Raw genomic sequence first — 16,281 nt, 5'->3', positions numbered from 1 at the left:
ATGAAGATAAAAAGAAAAGGGGTTCAAAATTTTCATGTAAAAACAGCATTAAAAGAGAATGGAATTTTCCCACACACATTTTGAAGCCCCAGGTACATCAGAAAAGATTGCTACAACACCATAGAAACCTTTATTAATCAAAAATACCAAAATGTAATGCTATTGTGTGTCGACATATCTGCCATCTAGGTCTATGGACATCTGAGGGTAGTGTCTCCATCTCTCTAAACTTGTCCCTGAAAAAATTTTTTATCAAAATGGCAGTTTGAACATCCTTGAGGGACTCAACAGACAACAGATCTGGCCTAACAAAATTGCTTCAGGAAATTCTTCAAAGGAAAAGAGGTGGCACCAGATGATAAAAAATCTGGAACATCAGTAGCCAAGAAAGAACAAAGGGAATACAACGGAGAGCGTCTGTAGACCGTTCTCTTGGGTTTATTAAAATACACTTGAAAGTTGAAAGCAAATATGAAAACACTGATGGGGTTTTCAATACATGAAGTTGTAATAATGAGACAATCAGAACATAAAGGGAAAACTAGGGAACTTAGATGGCGGTCCAGTGTTTACATTCCATAAAGGATAGACAAATACTGATTTGAAGTCTACAGTGATAAATTACTGTAACCTAAAAGGCAACACTAAAAAATTACACAAAGATAGATCATCAAAAATACAGTAGGTGAGGTTCTTGTTTATTTATTTTGTTTTTAAATAATGCTCAAAGATAACCAGAAGTAAGCCAGAAGAGGAACACAAGATGGAAAGACGAGAGCTGTAGTCCCTACCTTCAAACAGAGGAAGAAGCAGATAAATAGTTTTATTTTATGCTAAAAGGCTGAAGGAAAATAAAAACCAGCGAACGGTGCCATGGACTGACACTGTGGACCTATGCTGGTTGGAAATGGGCTTTATGAAAAGACGACCTCTCAAATGGAAAAAAGCATAGAAATGGGGTGGGGGACAATAGCTCAAAAAGATGGAGCAGAATGAGCAAATACTCCCAAGACAGGAAACAGACTGGGGTGTTAGCGGAACAGAAAGCTGGCGGTGGGCAAAGCAGTGAACCAGGAAAATGCTACGTACAAGGAACGAGAGGAGGAAGACAATGGAAGGCCTTGTGGACCGTGATGATGCCTTGGATTTGGTTCTGAGTACAGTGAGACGCTCCTGAAAATCTGTATTTGAAAATCACAGGATACTCCAGAGATCCTACCTCACCCAAAGTGGGGGGTTCCTGGCAGCGCACACAGGGCTCCTGCCGGGTTCGGCTGACAATCACATACCCAGCCAAATCAACAAGGAGGTCCCGAGTGAGAGCCAGCTTTCTCATTCCTTTGACAGCTGAATGGTTAGCTTTCCCTGGGCAGCAATGCGTACAAATCTGGATTACATCTAGCAGTCAGATGCCTTATCTAAAAGATGACAGCCCAAGCTTGATCTTTGGCCTCAGGGAAGAATTAAAAGGTGTTTATGTTTCAGAAATAATCAGAGTCAGACATCTCAAAATTAAAATTCTTTGTCAGCCTATCAATATTTATGAATGTGTAAAATTTCCAACAGCCCCATTCCACGATTTCCATGCATTGCAGGTTGGGAGCTGCTTGACCTTGGAGATACCATCTTTTCCCTGGTACATTTCTCACTTTACTCTACAGAGCGGGGCTTTCTTTACAACTCTGACCCCTCTTCCTGTTAAGTTCCCTATGTTCACTTTTCTTCCTGGAGTGAGATTTCTCTACTTACAATAAATTTGGCAGCACTGATCAGTGAGCTAAAGGTTCCCCCAAAGATCAATAAATCCTAAAATCCCAAAGACTAAAAAGCTACAAGAATATACTAGAGCCAACTTACTTTGGAAAGAAGGCAGGATGTGACTTCAGAATAAAGGAGTTTTTGAGCCACAAGGTCAGTTGTTCAAATCCACCACCTGCTCCTTGGAAACCTTATACAGGGTCACTATGAATTGGAACTGACCCGACTGCACTTACCAAAAACAAAAGTACTAGTTTGAGTCCTGGTGTGGTGCTGGAGAATAAGCCGTGGACTTCAAGGTCAGCAGTTCCTACTCACCAGCAGCTCCTCGGAAACCCTAGACAAGGTTGCTAGGAATCGGAACCGATTCAATGGCACTTAATGAGAATAACAGTGCTAGTTTGAGCCCTGTGTGGTGCTAGGAGATAAGCACTGGACCGCTAGTCACAAGGTCGGCGCTTCAAGCCCACCAGCCATTCTGGAAAATCCTATACAAGGTTGCAATAAAGCAGAACCGAGTCAGTAGAACATAACAAGCGCTCATGTTGACTTTAACTTGCTGTTGTGAACTGGGTCAGCTGATTTTAGCGTCCTAGGCTAATTTATACATATATAATCTTTCATATAACTGATTATATGAAAAAGAAAGCATCAGTTTATGTGTGTGTGTATATAAGCTTTTCTTTTGGTTTTTGTTCTATTTTAATAAAAGAAACAATAACCTACAGTTGTCAATGTCTTTATGAGACAATGCAAAGCAAAGGCCCCGTGAACCTTTGCTACACCACCAGTTGAACTGGCCTGGTCACCACAGGGCACCGCTTCAGCAGTGGGTGGAGTTTCCCACAATGCTCCATCACGCAAGCTGTGCAGGGGGTGGGGTACTTCAGGACCTGGTCCAACACCATGGGAAGACCACCAGAGTTGCCCAGCATGCAAGCACATTTAAAGCCAGACACACACACAGAACCCCAAGTCAGTATGCTAACTGGGGACCAAGGCGTGCCTTCCCATTTCCTGAGCATCTCACAGGTCCCCTCTGTTGAGTGCAAACAAGCCAGCTCCCTCTGAATTGGAATGGGACACCGCCACCGACTATGCAGGACTACCTGGTGAGCATCAGAAACTGAGAACTTTAGTCTTAAAATGGATTTTCTTTAAGCCTTTTTGCTTGAACACATTTAGATGAATTTTAGGAAAAGTGGGACCCGAAGTCAAATGTTTACAAAAGAGCAACTCTTCACACCGCAGCTGACAGGTGCAGACATCAATTACCAGTCTGCCGGTTTCTTTTGCATTTAGCTCAAAAAAGAAAAATGTCAAAAAAGAGTAAATTTCAAAATAAGAAATGTGACACCAAGTTTAAACTTATTTGGAGTCCTGGTGTGGCACTGTGGGTTATTGCACCAGACTTCAAAGCCATTTGAACTGCAAGGTTGGCGATTCAAGCTCTCCAGTCACTCCTCGGAAACACTATACAGGGTCACTATGGGTTGGAAGTGACTCGACGGCACTTAACAACAATGAATAAACTTATTGACAACAACAGGCCGTCCCTGCCTTTCAATGGGAACCAAGGGTCTTGAATACCATCCTGGATCTAGCTGTGTACGCAGCTGCCGTGGTATTGTACCGGAACCACTGTGACTTTATTAACATGCAGGAATGGGTGGGTTGGCAAGAACCTAGAAACCAAATAGATACACTGAAGGAAAACTGAAGCATGGAAAGGGAATCCTAGCCAGTACAGGGGTAGCAAGATTCACTTGGTTTCTGTCCATCGTAGCTCCAGTGACCACAGGTCCACACGCAGCTAGCATGCACCCTTCACTTCATTATTTTGAGGGCTCTCAGGTCCTGGTTGGCAGCCATGTCTGGCAGACTCTCCCTGAAGCTGTCCCTAGAAGCCTATCTTGCCTCTGGTCATGGAGTAGCCCAGTTTGGCCTCGTTGTTGATGAAGGACATCAGTCCCACGTAGGTCTCGGTGAGGAGGGGGCACTCAAGGACCAGCACAGCGTTGGCACTTCCTGGCAGAGGACTCTCTTTCTGGGCTTTTTTGACAGCCTGGATCAACAGAGCCGTGAAGCTTCCTAGCTGGCACAGAGACACCATCTTCTCATCTGCATCAGCCATTGGGTGCTCAGTGACGGTGGCACAGGGCACGTTGGTAGACCAAGGATTCCATCGGTATATGAAAGAAGGGCAACTCTGTTTGTCCCACTGTTTGCGAAGCCCAAAACCTTCTCGCCCTACAGTGCCAACCAGGGCTGCTCATATTCACATGTAGGCTTCTCACATTTCAGAACAATCCCTTGAAGGTAGAGAATCACTTCTGGAAAACTGTTCAATAAACTGTCAAATGTATCTAGTGTTCAGAGACAGCTAGGAAAGTGGTGCCCTCCCTGTTTCTTTCTTTCTTTTTTTTATATATATAAATGTTTTATTGTGAATTATGTGATAGTTTACATGGGAGAACATTAGCTTTACATTCATCCTATCGTATTTTATTACATTGCCATGGTTATATTCCCCTCCATGCATCATCAACCAACCAAAGGGTAGACCCTGCAAGCCTGCCCCCTGGTCGTCAGCACACAGTCCCTCTCCCTCTCTTGGTCTAGAGTTCCCAGCTGATCCATCTCTCCATGTCATCGTCTCTGCCTCCATCTCTGGCATCACTGTTTCTCTGGGTAGGGTCCCGCTCTCTGCTCTTCTCCCTTGATCGTCCCAGGGGCCTCCGCTCCTGGACTGCAAAGTCAACCACTCCCCTCCTTTTGCTACAGAATGTCTACCTTTACATTTCCGACCCTCACAGTCAGTCCTGATAGTAATGATTCACTATTGTACCACATGAGTGCTGTATCCCCATCTCCTTTCATCAGCCCCGCCCAGACAGATTGCATACCACTCAGTGAAGATTCTACCTTCCTCCGTGCCCTCTAGATGTAGGCTCCCTCTTGAAAGCTTGTAAGCCAGTCACTTCTTGCCTTTGTAGCCCCCCATTTTGGGTCTCTCCTTGTTTCTTGAGCCACATCAGGAACTGATAAGGTTGATGTAACACCATTCCTCCACAGAGAAAATGCCGGTTTTGGCCTTCAGCTGAATACTTGCTGGTAGGTGTCTTCAAGTCTACTCTGACGCATAGCGACCTTACGCACAGCAGAAAGAAACAGGGCCCAGTGCTACACTATCTTCACACTTCTTATGCTTAAGGCCATTGCTGCTATCACAGTGCCAATCCATCTCGTTGGGGGTCTTCCTCTTTTTCATTGACCCTCCACTTTAATAATCATGATGTCTTTTTCCAGGGACTGGTCCCTCCTGATAATATGTCAGTTGTTTGAGAGACAAAGTTTGGCCATCTTGGCTTCCAAGAATTCTGGTTGGACTTCTTCTGACACAAATGTGTTTGTTCTTCTAGAAATCCATGCTACTTTTAACATTCTTCACCAACACAACTCTAATGCAAACTATACAAATGAAGACTATACAAGGTGGCTTTTAACATGTAGGGTTCTACGTAACTGTTCCTTGAATTCAGATCAGCCACTTTTGCTATAGGCCTTTCGTCCATCAGCTGCCCAGAAATCACAGGCTTCTGCTCTAAGAAATCCTCCAGTGATCTGTGAAGCTGCAGCACTTTCTTTCTCCATAATTCCATATAATGGAGTGGCAGCAAAACCACTGAGGTCTGACTTTGTAAGGGGAAATGGGAGGATAGTTACAGGAGTATATTGCAAGGTCATCTCCAGCCAAGTTCAGTGGCTCTGGACAGTTTGGGCAGACTCACTTATTCAGGGACTCTGGAGGGAACTGGAACTCTCTGTAGGAGATGGTGGCCACGGCATTCAGAATGACTCTGACCACCTGCGGGCCCTGGAGATGGATGAAGTCCTATTTACAGATGTGCAGAGATTGGACTGTGATGAGTACCAGGCACTTCTTCTTCTCATTGTTCCAGTGATCAAGCCTGGAACACCAAGTACTCTTGGACACGTGTGGCGCATAGGGTCATGGACACTGAGAGGCCACAGCGTCTGGCTCAGCGGCGTGCCTGCACCCGTCCAGCCAGACCTCCTCGCCGTGTGGTTCATGGCACAGCTGCAGCATCGCCGCACCCATCCGCAGCCCCCACCCACCCAGCCGACATCACCATCACCACTACCCTGTATATAAGCTTTTCAAAGACTGATTTTCAGTCGTATTATCACCAGAATTTTTTCTTAGTCCGTCTTAGTCTGGAGGTCACTCTGAATGCTGTCCATCACAGGTGACCCTGCTGGTATTTGAAGCATTGGTGGCATAGCACCATCACACTAACACACACGTTACTACAGTATGATAAACTGACACATGGTGAATGACAGGCCAGTGGTGAACAGCCACAGAAGTAATACAACCAGAATGCTCCTTAGAGATGAGAACAGTGAGACTTCAGCTCGCTTACTGCACACACAGCATCAGGAAGGGAAGACCAATCACTGGCAAAGGGCATAATGTTTGGTAAAGCAGAAGATCAGCGACAGTGAGGGAAACGCTCAGTGAGACAGACTCACAGGACAGTGCAACAATGGATGCAACCTGCCAAGGACCCGTGAACATGGTGCAGAACTGCTCAGGGTTTCCTTCTGCAATACAGCAGGTAGGTCATTACAAGTCAGAGCCAACTTCACGGCAACTAACAACATAATGCATTTATGGATGGATGTGTAAATGCTGGTATAGATGTTATATATATATGTATGTATGTATAGATGGATGAATGGATGTGTATAAGTATAGATGGATAGATGTATGTACATATGACGGATGGATAGATGGATGGATAGATAGATGTATGCATGTACTTATGATGGATAGATGGATGGAGGGATAGATGTGTGTATGGATAGATGGAAGGATAGATGTATGTATGCATGTATGTATGATGGATGGATGGATAGATAGAAGGATGGATGAATACATATGTGGAAGGATGAATGAATGGATGGATAGGTACATCAGGATGGAAGAGGGTCTCAGAAGGGTTGCAGAAATGTGTACTTAGTTCAGCCTGACTCCTGAATGGAGAACGAACATACCCAGAAAATACTACAGTAGAGTTGTCCTCGCTCTAGAGGATAGCCTCCGGGTTATCCTCAGGGTGTGACAAGACTGCCCTCACATGGGATCAGCTCTCCATGAGCAGACGTCACCCATGAGCAGTTAGCGAGCAACAGTCATAGCAGGTGGGCAATGGATGTGCTGACCTCATCAACAGGACCCGGACAGAGCAGCAACATATAAGCTGTGTACATATACACAGACACACATACATAAATTGGGGTGAGGCAGGGGTGCCGGGGGGGGGACTCAATGGTTTAACTCCTGTTCAATGTATCTCAAACACAGCCACAATGCACCTGTCAGTGTAGGTTTGCTTGTCACTTGATATTGAACAGGTTTCAGACGTACTTCTAGACTAAGTTGGAATTCGAAGAATGGGCTAGTGATCTACTTCCCAAAGTCGGCCAGAAAGCCTTCTGGATCACAAAGGTCTGATGTGTAGCCGAGCACGGGGATGGCACAGGACAAGGCAGCACGTATGGGTACAACCACTCCAGGGCAGCTACCTACAATACTGTGTTCACATGACAGCAAGGAAGGCATGTATGCACATGCTCACATATGAATAAGAGTGTATTGTGTGTGTATGAATGAAAGTAATGAAGCACTCACCCATACACAGGTTGAGCGGAGAGAAGAGAGATTTTATTTCCTCTGACTTCCAAAAGGAGCCCTGGTTGTGTAGTGGATTACAAGCTGAGCTACTAAGCGCAAGGGCAACAGTTCAAATCCCCCAGTCTCTCTGTGGGATAAGGATGAGGCTTTCTGCTCCCGTAAAGATTTATAGCCTCAGAAATCCTACACAGGGTCATTCTGAGTTGGAACCAACTCCACCACCCACCACCACCACTGACTGACAAGAACAAAATCAGGTAAGACTGGAGGAGATACGAGACAACGCACACCTCATGCATTCCAAAATCCATCACAAACATGCAGACTCCACTTTCTGATCCCTCTACCTTCAGCCAGCCTCCCCACACACCAAGCTGACTTCTTCTTTAAAGCAGAGCTCAGTGTCTCCTCTTGGAAAGTTCCCAGGGCTACCTCCTTCTCTGCATCTTCGGCACATAGCAGAATGGAAGGTTCATTAAGGCCCCAAGTACAATATCCTTTGTGCAGTACCCATCTTGGAAATCAGTAGTAGCTGGGTTCAAATCCCACCTCCCCATTGAATACTTCTGTGACCTTTGGTGAACTCAGGACTTTTCAAAACCTGCTTTCCTCCTCTGTGAATGTAAGTGACAGCCATTTACTTCAAGTTTCATGATGTACATGAAAAAGTTTCTAAAGCTATGGGTATGTGATATTCAACAGTTCTCTTTTCTCTTGAAAATGAAACATATTCACAGCATCGCCACATTAAACAGACCTTGTAAAACCCTTGAAACCTTAGGACTCCACCAAGACAGGAATGAATCTACTTGGCTTTAGAGGAAGCAAAAGAATGCATACTTTTTGCACTCAGAGAATCTAACACTGGCAAGAGGAAAAACATGAAAACCCGGGGGAAACTAAGCAAGTCCCAGGCCAAGAGCCAAATGCCCTTGTAACCACTCGGCTCAGCAAAGAACGCGCTACTATTTTTAGTTATCTGTTTGGGTCTAATGATTTCTGGTACAATTATTGTGTCTAGGAGTGTATCCTTCATTCCCACCCACATCAACCGGAAGTATTCATTCTGCACCGTCCAGCAACTCTTCCTGAGTGCCCCTCAAACCAGACTAGGATGTTCAGCCTTCTTAGACAGGCCTTCCTGGGACTAGTTTTGACTTCAGCCACCATCAAAGTGTTTCATGTCTTGCATGGGGCAATCTTTGAGTCCTCCCCTCACCAGGTGGCTCCGTGGTTGGTTTCTGATGCCAGCTGGCATCTAGCACAAAGCATTGGCACCATTTTTGTTTTTTTGTTTTCAGAATACTTCAACAACCCAATTCCATCTTAGCAGCTCATGCAGTGGGAAAATGAAGTTCACACCCTCTTTGGGTTAGCTGCTGCTGCTCCTAAATGCGAAGTCTTACAGCAATAATTACTTTGTCATTTTATTACCTCATGGTTCTGGGGATTGGCTGGTGTTGTGTGTGTGACAGTGGTGGTGGTGGTGGTGGCGATGGTGGCAATCTTTCTTGCCACTGCAGTCAGATGGCAGCAGGACTGGTGTCATTTGGAAACTCAGTTAGGATGTAGTCTCTGAGCATCTTTGGTTCATAGAGGCTCTCCAACATGTAGCAGAATCCTTACATGAAGGTTCAGGGCTCCCAAAACAGTACTGTAAGAGGGATGAAGTGGAAACTGTCAAGTCTTACTCATGCAGGGCCTAGAATTCCCAGAAGATCATTTCCTCTACATTCTAGTGTTCACAGCAGTCATGGGCCCCGCTCAGATTCAGGGCAAGGGGGAAGTCCACTCCACTTAGGATGGAAAGAGCAGTAAGCCTGGGCTACTGAAGGCCATTCTAAGAGACCAGTCCACACACAGCCCAAAGCTGATATGCACAGGACAGCTTTGTAAAGCTGTTCGGACTCACAGTGACTCTATATAGGGTTTCCTTGGAATGGCTGGTAGGTTTGAACTGCCAACCTTGTGGTTAGCAGTCCAGTGCTTATCCTACAGTGATACACAAGGACTATGTGTTATTTGATGGTTCTTTACGCTGTACAGTGGAGCTCATTCCAGGGAACTAGATATCCTCTTCCCTACAGAATTCCTAGCATGCATTACCACCATTTCCCTTATCATTGGGATGGCCAAGAAAACACTGGCTTTTGGCCCCAACTGCTGTTCCCGGTGTGAAAGCAGGATCTTTATCCAGTTCACAGATATTTTCTGAGGGTCTAAGAAAATTGACGTAAAGGAAACACATCATAAATATATTGGTAAATGAATGAATTAGCAAATGACTTCCCATTTGGGGGAATGAAAGAGAGGAGGTCCTTGAAAGAGATTTTGTCATGTGACCGCTAAACTCAAGTGGAATCTAATCTCTGCTCGTTTGTGGAACTACTATGTGCCTGGGACTGGGTAAGGGAATTTCTACAAGTATAAGGGCATAAGAAACCCAGAATGAGGCTTGGATGTATGGGGAGTGTGCATAAAGCATAAAAAGCTGCTTCGGGCGTCTGTACTTTGACCCTGAGGAGGTCTGCTGTGGCATGGTAGGATATGCACTTGAACTCAAGGTCAGATTGAACGGGAAGGTCGGCAGTATACACTCACCAGCCACTTCTTAGAAACTCTATCCAGGGTTGCTATGAATCAGAACTGAATCAACGGCACTTAAAAACAACTTTGGCCCTGAAGTCTGTGGGTGGAGCAAATTATCAGCAATGTCAGTTGCTATTCAGAAGCTCACCTAGAGACTCCTTGTAAGAACAGTCTCGTGAGATACTTCTGAAAAACCAGCCATTAAATCCCCATTGAGTACAGTTCTACTCCGACACACATAGGGTCCCATGAGTCGAAAGTGGTTCAATGGGAACTGGTACCTTGGACCGCAATGATGTACAGGGTTGCATTGTCCCTTGTATACTGATGTGAAACACCTTATCCAGGCGATAAACACCAAGAAACTTGATTCTAGATGAGAGAAACACTTGCTCTCAGAAGGACCCATTACTGGAGGAAATTTTGCCCACATTTTGATATCAGTGTCCATGGGAGAAGGAGACACCACATGATAAAGAGAGGAAAAGGTCATGAATGCACAGAAAACAAAACAAAGACAAGACCCCTGTAGAGTGTCCCCGGTCTGCTCTGTGTTCTCATCCTTGCTACGATTTCTCTTCCCATGACCTCATCGGCTAAGGTTGGGGGTGAGAAATGAACCAGTCCTCAGGAACAGCCTCAAACACATCCTTACGCACACGTGCACATACACAGCCGGCCACAGTGGGGCTTGTCGGCACACCTTTGTGGAGATGTTGTCATGAGAATTCTAATTTTGGATCTAAGACTCTGAGGACTCTCTGAGGTTCACAGCATTTCTGATAACAACTTCTGCTGATCTGCAGAATGTCTCTTGTCATCAATTCCCGCCTTGGAAGGGGTCTTGGAATTCTTGGAGTCCAATTACCTTTCCCAAAGGGAGTCGAAGAAAGGCTAAGGGATTGAAAATGATTATACATTTCTGCATCTGCACTGACGAAAGGCCCAGCCATGGGTCATGACATCAGATGGCCACAGCTTTTCCCTTAGAAACAATAGCATTTCTAGTTGCATCATCTTCCACGCCTGCGCTGTGTGAAATCGCAAGCTAATCACACCCTACCCACATTTAATCTCTGCAGCACTTAAGAGTTGCCTAACACTATTTGTTTATTGTCTGTCGTCCTATAAAACGTAATCTCCAAGACAGCCAAGGACTCTCTAGCTCTTGTTCACTCTCATATCCCCTTACATGGTACCGACTGGGATGCTGGTTCCGACTCATGCTCTATCCCTGTGGGCCAGAGTACAACTGTGCTCTATACGGTTTTGAAACCGATGGTTTTTTTGGAAGTAGACCAACAGAACTTTATTCTGAAATGCCTCTGGCTGGACTCGACACTGAGATGGCTAAACTTTATATCAATCAGGACTCATTAAGAGGACGCTTTCTGCTCCCCTAAAGAGTTAGAGCCTTGGAAGCCTTACATAGGTTCCTATGAGTCAGAATCGACTCAATAGCATTGAGGGAAAAGACTCATCAAATATCAGTTAAATGGATTCATTAATATTAAATTTACTTTTAATTAGGTGTGGTGCTGTAGGATAAGCACTGGACTACTAACTGCAAGATTGGCAATTCAAACTTACCAGCCGCTCATTGGAAACCCTACACAGGGCCGCTATGGGTCAGAACTGACTCCGTGACACTTAACAATGATAACAACAATTAGATGAAAGACAATACAGTATTTTGTTTTGTGAGCTTGTACTAAAAATGAGAATCCACCCATAATTAACTTGCAATGATCATTAGGCTATTTAAGGAGATGAACAAGATTATTGAGAGAACACATGGGGGAAATCAGGGAAGATTGTTGGGATTATATGACTTTATTCCTTATGTAATCACTTCAGTGGGTTTTTTGGTGGTCTTGTTGTTGGTAAGGGCCGTCGAGTCGGTTCCGAATCATAGTGACCCTCTATAAGGTTTCCGAGGACCACTAAACCAACAACCTTGGAGTCTGAAGTTCAGTGTTTATCCTACCACACCAGAGAGGTACACTGTGGGTACAGTCAGCAATCTTAAATTAAAAACAATACATAACCTTCTTCTTTAATAAAAAAACAAAAACAAACATGAGAGTTTGAAAGTGTACTTTCTATCAAAAGCTCAGCTTAAAAAGAACAATGTTTTTATCAACTCACGTACATTTAGAAATGTGTTTATCATCTATTTCCCTAGAAACACTAAACTGTATCCTAAAAATAAAATTACATATCAGGATTTACATATCCGGATCTGCTCATTGTGAATAGAGCACAATTCCACTTTACGGAGCTGTATTCTAAGCTTTAGTTGAAGATCTTTTCACGGAGCATCACACTTAACATGGTTAGGCTGTAAAACATAGTTTAATGATTATTTCTCATAAGTTACTCATTGTCTCCTAGAAGGTGTCACTTCATACATTTCCTTTAGAGCAGTTTTTCTCCAGGTGGGTCCCCTGCATCCACCCGCAGCATCAACATCACCTGGGAAGTTCTAAAGGATGTAAATTCCCATATCACACTGAATCAGAGGCACTCTGGTGGTACAGTGGTTAAGTGTGCTTGGCTGCTCACCAATAGGTCTGCAGTTCAAACCCACCAGCTTCCATAAAGATGTGTAGCCTAAGAAACTCAGTGGGGCATTTCAGCCCTGGCTGTGGGGTCAGCAGGAGACAGAATCAACTCAGTGGCTACGGGTACGCGGAATCAGAAATTCTGTGACTAGAATCCATTGCTTTAAATTAGTGGCCTCACTCGAAGGACAGGGGAAGTGAGGACACAGTTAGAGGGGGACACCAAAATGACCGTCCATAAAATGTTTGCCCAACGGGTCAGCAGACATTTATGATTCTGCAGCTACAAAAACCGAAGCCAAATTGGAGGCTCAGTCACAATAATATATTAACCACAGAGTTATTTGGATTTCCTCCTCCTTTCCTTGCCACATTTTCTTATTTTTCCTTTTATTGAATTTTGTTCCTCTGGGGAGAAAAGAAAGATATAAATACAGTCAATTAAACAAATCTGTAACACCGGTGATAATATCCTTCCTTGTGTTCCACATGAGTGTGAACTACAACGCATACAGATGTTACTACATACTAAATCGTTTCAAAGTTAGATTGTTGTTGTTGTTGTTGTTGTTGTTGTTAAGTGCCGTCAAGTCAATTCTGACCCATAGCGACCCTGTATAGGGTTTTCAAGGAGCAGCTGGTGAGCTTGAACTGCCGACCTTGCAGTTCAAACGACTTTGCAGACTGGCACATTAACCCACAGCGCCACACCTGGACTCCAAAGATAGATTGCAGACCAGGAAACGCCATATATTGCCTTGTTGTTGTTATGTGCCGTGGAGTCAGTTCCGACTCATAGCGACCCACAAGCTTTCCGAGGCTGTAAATCTTTATGGGAGCAGAAAGCCTCATCTTTCTCCCGCGGAACAGCTGGTAGTTTCCAACTGCTGACCTTGCGGTTCGCAGCCCGATTCGTAACCACTACGTTACCAGAGCTATATACAGTCTAGAAAAAAAAAATTCTTGTATAATTCCCAGGAATATCATTATGAAAAAGATTTACAAGTCCCCTTTGTTTAGATGTAGGAGACAGGATTTAAACTTAGATTTCTTATGTTCACATACTAACCGCAGCTGTTCTTCTGACTTCTTGCCTTGGGAGATGTTTTGGTTCTGAAAATTACTTTCTGTTTCCATCATCAATGTGTATAAAATGCAAATAATGTGCATTTCAATCATCTTTTTTTTTTTTTCTTTCATCTAAAGGAGCTCTGGTAGCGTAGTGGTTACGAATTGGGCTGCGAACCGCAAGGTCATCAGTTCGAAACTACCAGCTGCTCTGGGGTAGAAAGATAAGGCTTTCCGCTCCTGTAAGGACTTACAAACCCTGTTCAGGATCGCTATGAGTTGGAAACGACTCCACGGTACTTAACAATAACAAGCCAACAGACCGATACAATTTCCATTTGAAAAACTTGTTTAAAAAAGTTAATAGAACATGAGAACTACCAATGAATGTAACCATTCCCATGAATGTGTTATAGTTTGGATTTTAAATGTAACAGATTCTAACATACACTTGATTAAAAATTTGGTTAAGTGGTTAAATAAATGCTCAATTAAAAGATGCGATAAGTAACGCCAAGCATCAATAATCAACGCATATTTCTTAAGCAGTTATGTTAAGTCAGAATTATGGAAAATAGAGAAAAATTATAGGAATATTTTTTGTCCTCCAGCAATGTAAGACTGACATACTTAAACCAATTATATATCTACTGGACATGATTATTCAAAACCAGGGGTGGCGAATGTCCCATAGGCCTTATGTTATTGTTGTTAACTGCTGTTGAGTCCGTTTCAACCCATAGTGACCCTGTAGAGGGTTTCTGAGGAGCAGCTGGTAAGCTTGAACCGACAACCTTGCAGTTCAAATGACTTTGCAGTTTGGTGCATTAACCCACACCACCATACCGGGAGTCCCATAGACCATATAAGGCCCTTGAAATTATTTGGTTTGGCCCTTCCAAGGCAACCACAGTTCCAACCATTACATTGTTACTAGTAAGTGTCGTCGAGTTGGCTTTCCAAGGAGTAGCTGGTAAGCTTGAACCAAGGACCTTGTGATTCAAACTGATTTTGCATTACAATGCATTAACCCACAGCGCCACACCAGGACCCTAGCCATTACATTGTTGTTGTTATTGTTAAGTGCTGTTGAGTCAGTTCCGACCCATAATAGGGTTCTCAAAGAGTGACTGGTGAGCTTGAACCACCGACCTTGCGGTTCAGACCGACTTTTCAGTCCATCGCATTAACCCACAGTGCCACACCAGGACTCCAGCCATTACATTAGGTGTGAGTTAATTCAGCGTTTGACCAAACACAGGCTAATTTTGAAGTTGATCATTTTGTGTAGCCCATGAATCATGCTATAAATTTTGGCAGAAAAAGGTTCTCCACCCTTGCTCTGGACTCTTGGTGTGGTACTGTAAGTTCTGCACTGGACTGTGAACCACAGGTCGGCAGTTCAAACCCGCCAGCTATACCTTGGAAACCCTATACAGGGTTGCTATCCGTCAGAACTGACTCGATGTCACTTAACAATAACAACAACCCCTTTTCTAGGCTCCTTCTGGGACCAATCTGTCTAGCTGGTCCTTGAAGACCCTCCATAATCATTGTGGGGGGCTGGTCCCAACCATGCCCCTAATCATCTGGGTTGGGTCTTCTAAATCAGGTCAACTTATAAATCAGGTCACCACCACCAAACTCTGAAACTGCCATCCACTTGCCTCCAAGTACTACTATTGCACAGAAACTCCTCCCGAACCGTACCCCTAACAAGTGGGGTTCCCTGGTCATCAATACGGGATCATTCCAGACTTGTGATCTTTCCCTTGAAGCACACCCTCCATAGTAGTTTCCTAAGATGGTCCTGGGAAGCCACCATAGATTTAATGGTTTGAAACAACACATATTTATTCTTTTATAATCCTGACACAGTTCTCCCTGGATTAGCATGCAGGTATCGGCGGGGTTGGTTCCTTCTGAAGGCTCTGGAGGAGAATCGGCTTCCTTGCCATACTTGTTCAATCTGGAAACTAAACAAATAATCTGAGAAGCTGGATTATATGAAGAAGACCATGGCATCAGGATTGGAGGATCATTAACAACCAGAAATATGCAGATGACACAACCTTGCTTAGTGAAAGCCAAGAGGGCTTAAAATACTTATTGATGAACTATTTTTGGTATGGGTTGCACCTCAATATAAAGAAGACAAAAATCCTTACCACTGGACCAATAAATAACATTCATCAAAATGGAGAAAAGATTGAAGTGGTCAATGACTTCATGGATCCGCCATCAACACTCATGGAAGCAGCAGTCAAGAAATCAAACAATGTATTGCATTAGGGACTCTGATGCACAGACCTCGTTAAAGTGTTGAAGAGCAAAGATGTCAGTTTGAGGACTAAGGTGTGTCTGACGCAAGCACAAGGTCTTTTCAATAAACTCATATGCATGCGAAAGTTGGATAGTGAATAAGGCAGACCATAGAATTGATGCATTTAAATCATGGTGTTGGAGGAGGATACTGAAAGTGCATGGACTGCCAAAAGAACAAACAGATCTGTGTTGGAAGAAGTGCAGCCAGAGTGCTCCTTGGAGGCCAGGATGGCCAAACTTCGTCTCTCATACTTT

The 16,281-nt window shown here is 44.1% G+C and overlaps 1 protein-coding gene and 1 pseudogene across 1 annotated transcript in view; one reads left to right on the top strand and one right to left on the bottom strand.

Annotated features, from left to right (window-relative positions):
* Positions 1 to 3,658: 3,658 nt before the first annotated feature.
* Positions 3,659 to 5,869, bottom strand: LOC102842201 (annotated as a pseudogene).
* Positions 5,870 to 6,329: 460 nt separating this feature from the next.
* The window catches only part of NUDT7 (nudix (nucleoside diphosphate linked moiety X)-type motif 7), a 157,363-nt gene continuing 147,411 nt past the window's right edge, over positions 6,330 to 16,281 (top strand). Inside the window, exon 1 of the mRNA XM_006860304.1 lies at positions 6,330 to 6,401. Coding sequence (XP_006860366.1) covers positions 6,330 to 6,401 — 72 coding nt within the window. The remainder of the gene's footprint in view (positions 6,402 to 16,281) is intronic.

This window comes from Chrysochloris asiatica, unplaced genomic scaffold, assembly GCF_000296735.1.
Source record: "Chrysochloris asiatica unplaced genomic scaffold, ChrAsi1.0 scaffold00037, whole genome shotgun sequence".
NCBI classification, from domain to species: Eukaryota; Metazoa; Chordata; class Mammalia; order Afrosoricida; family Chrysochloridae; genus Chrysochloris; species Chrysochloris asiatica.
Note: the sequence above shows the minus strand (reverse complement) of the source record. Positions and strands in the feature narration are given on the sequence as shown.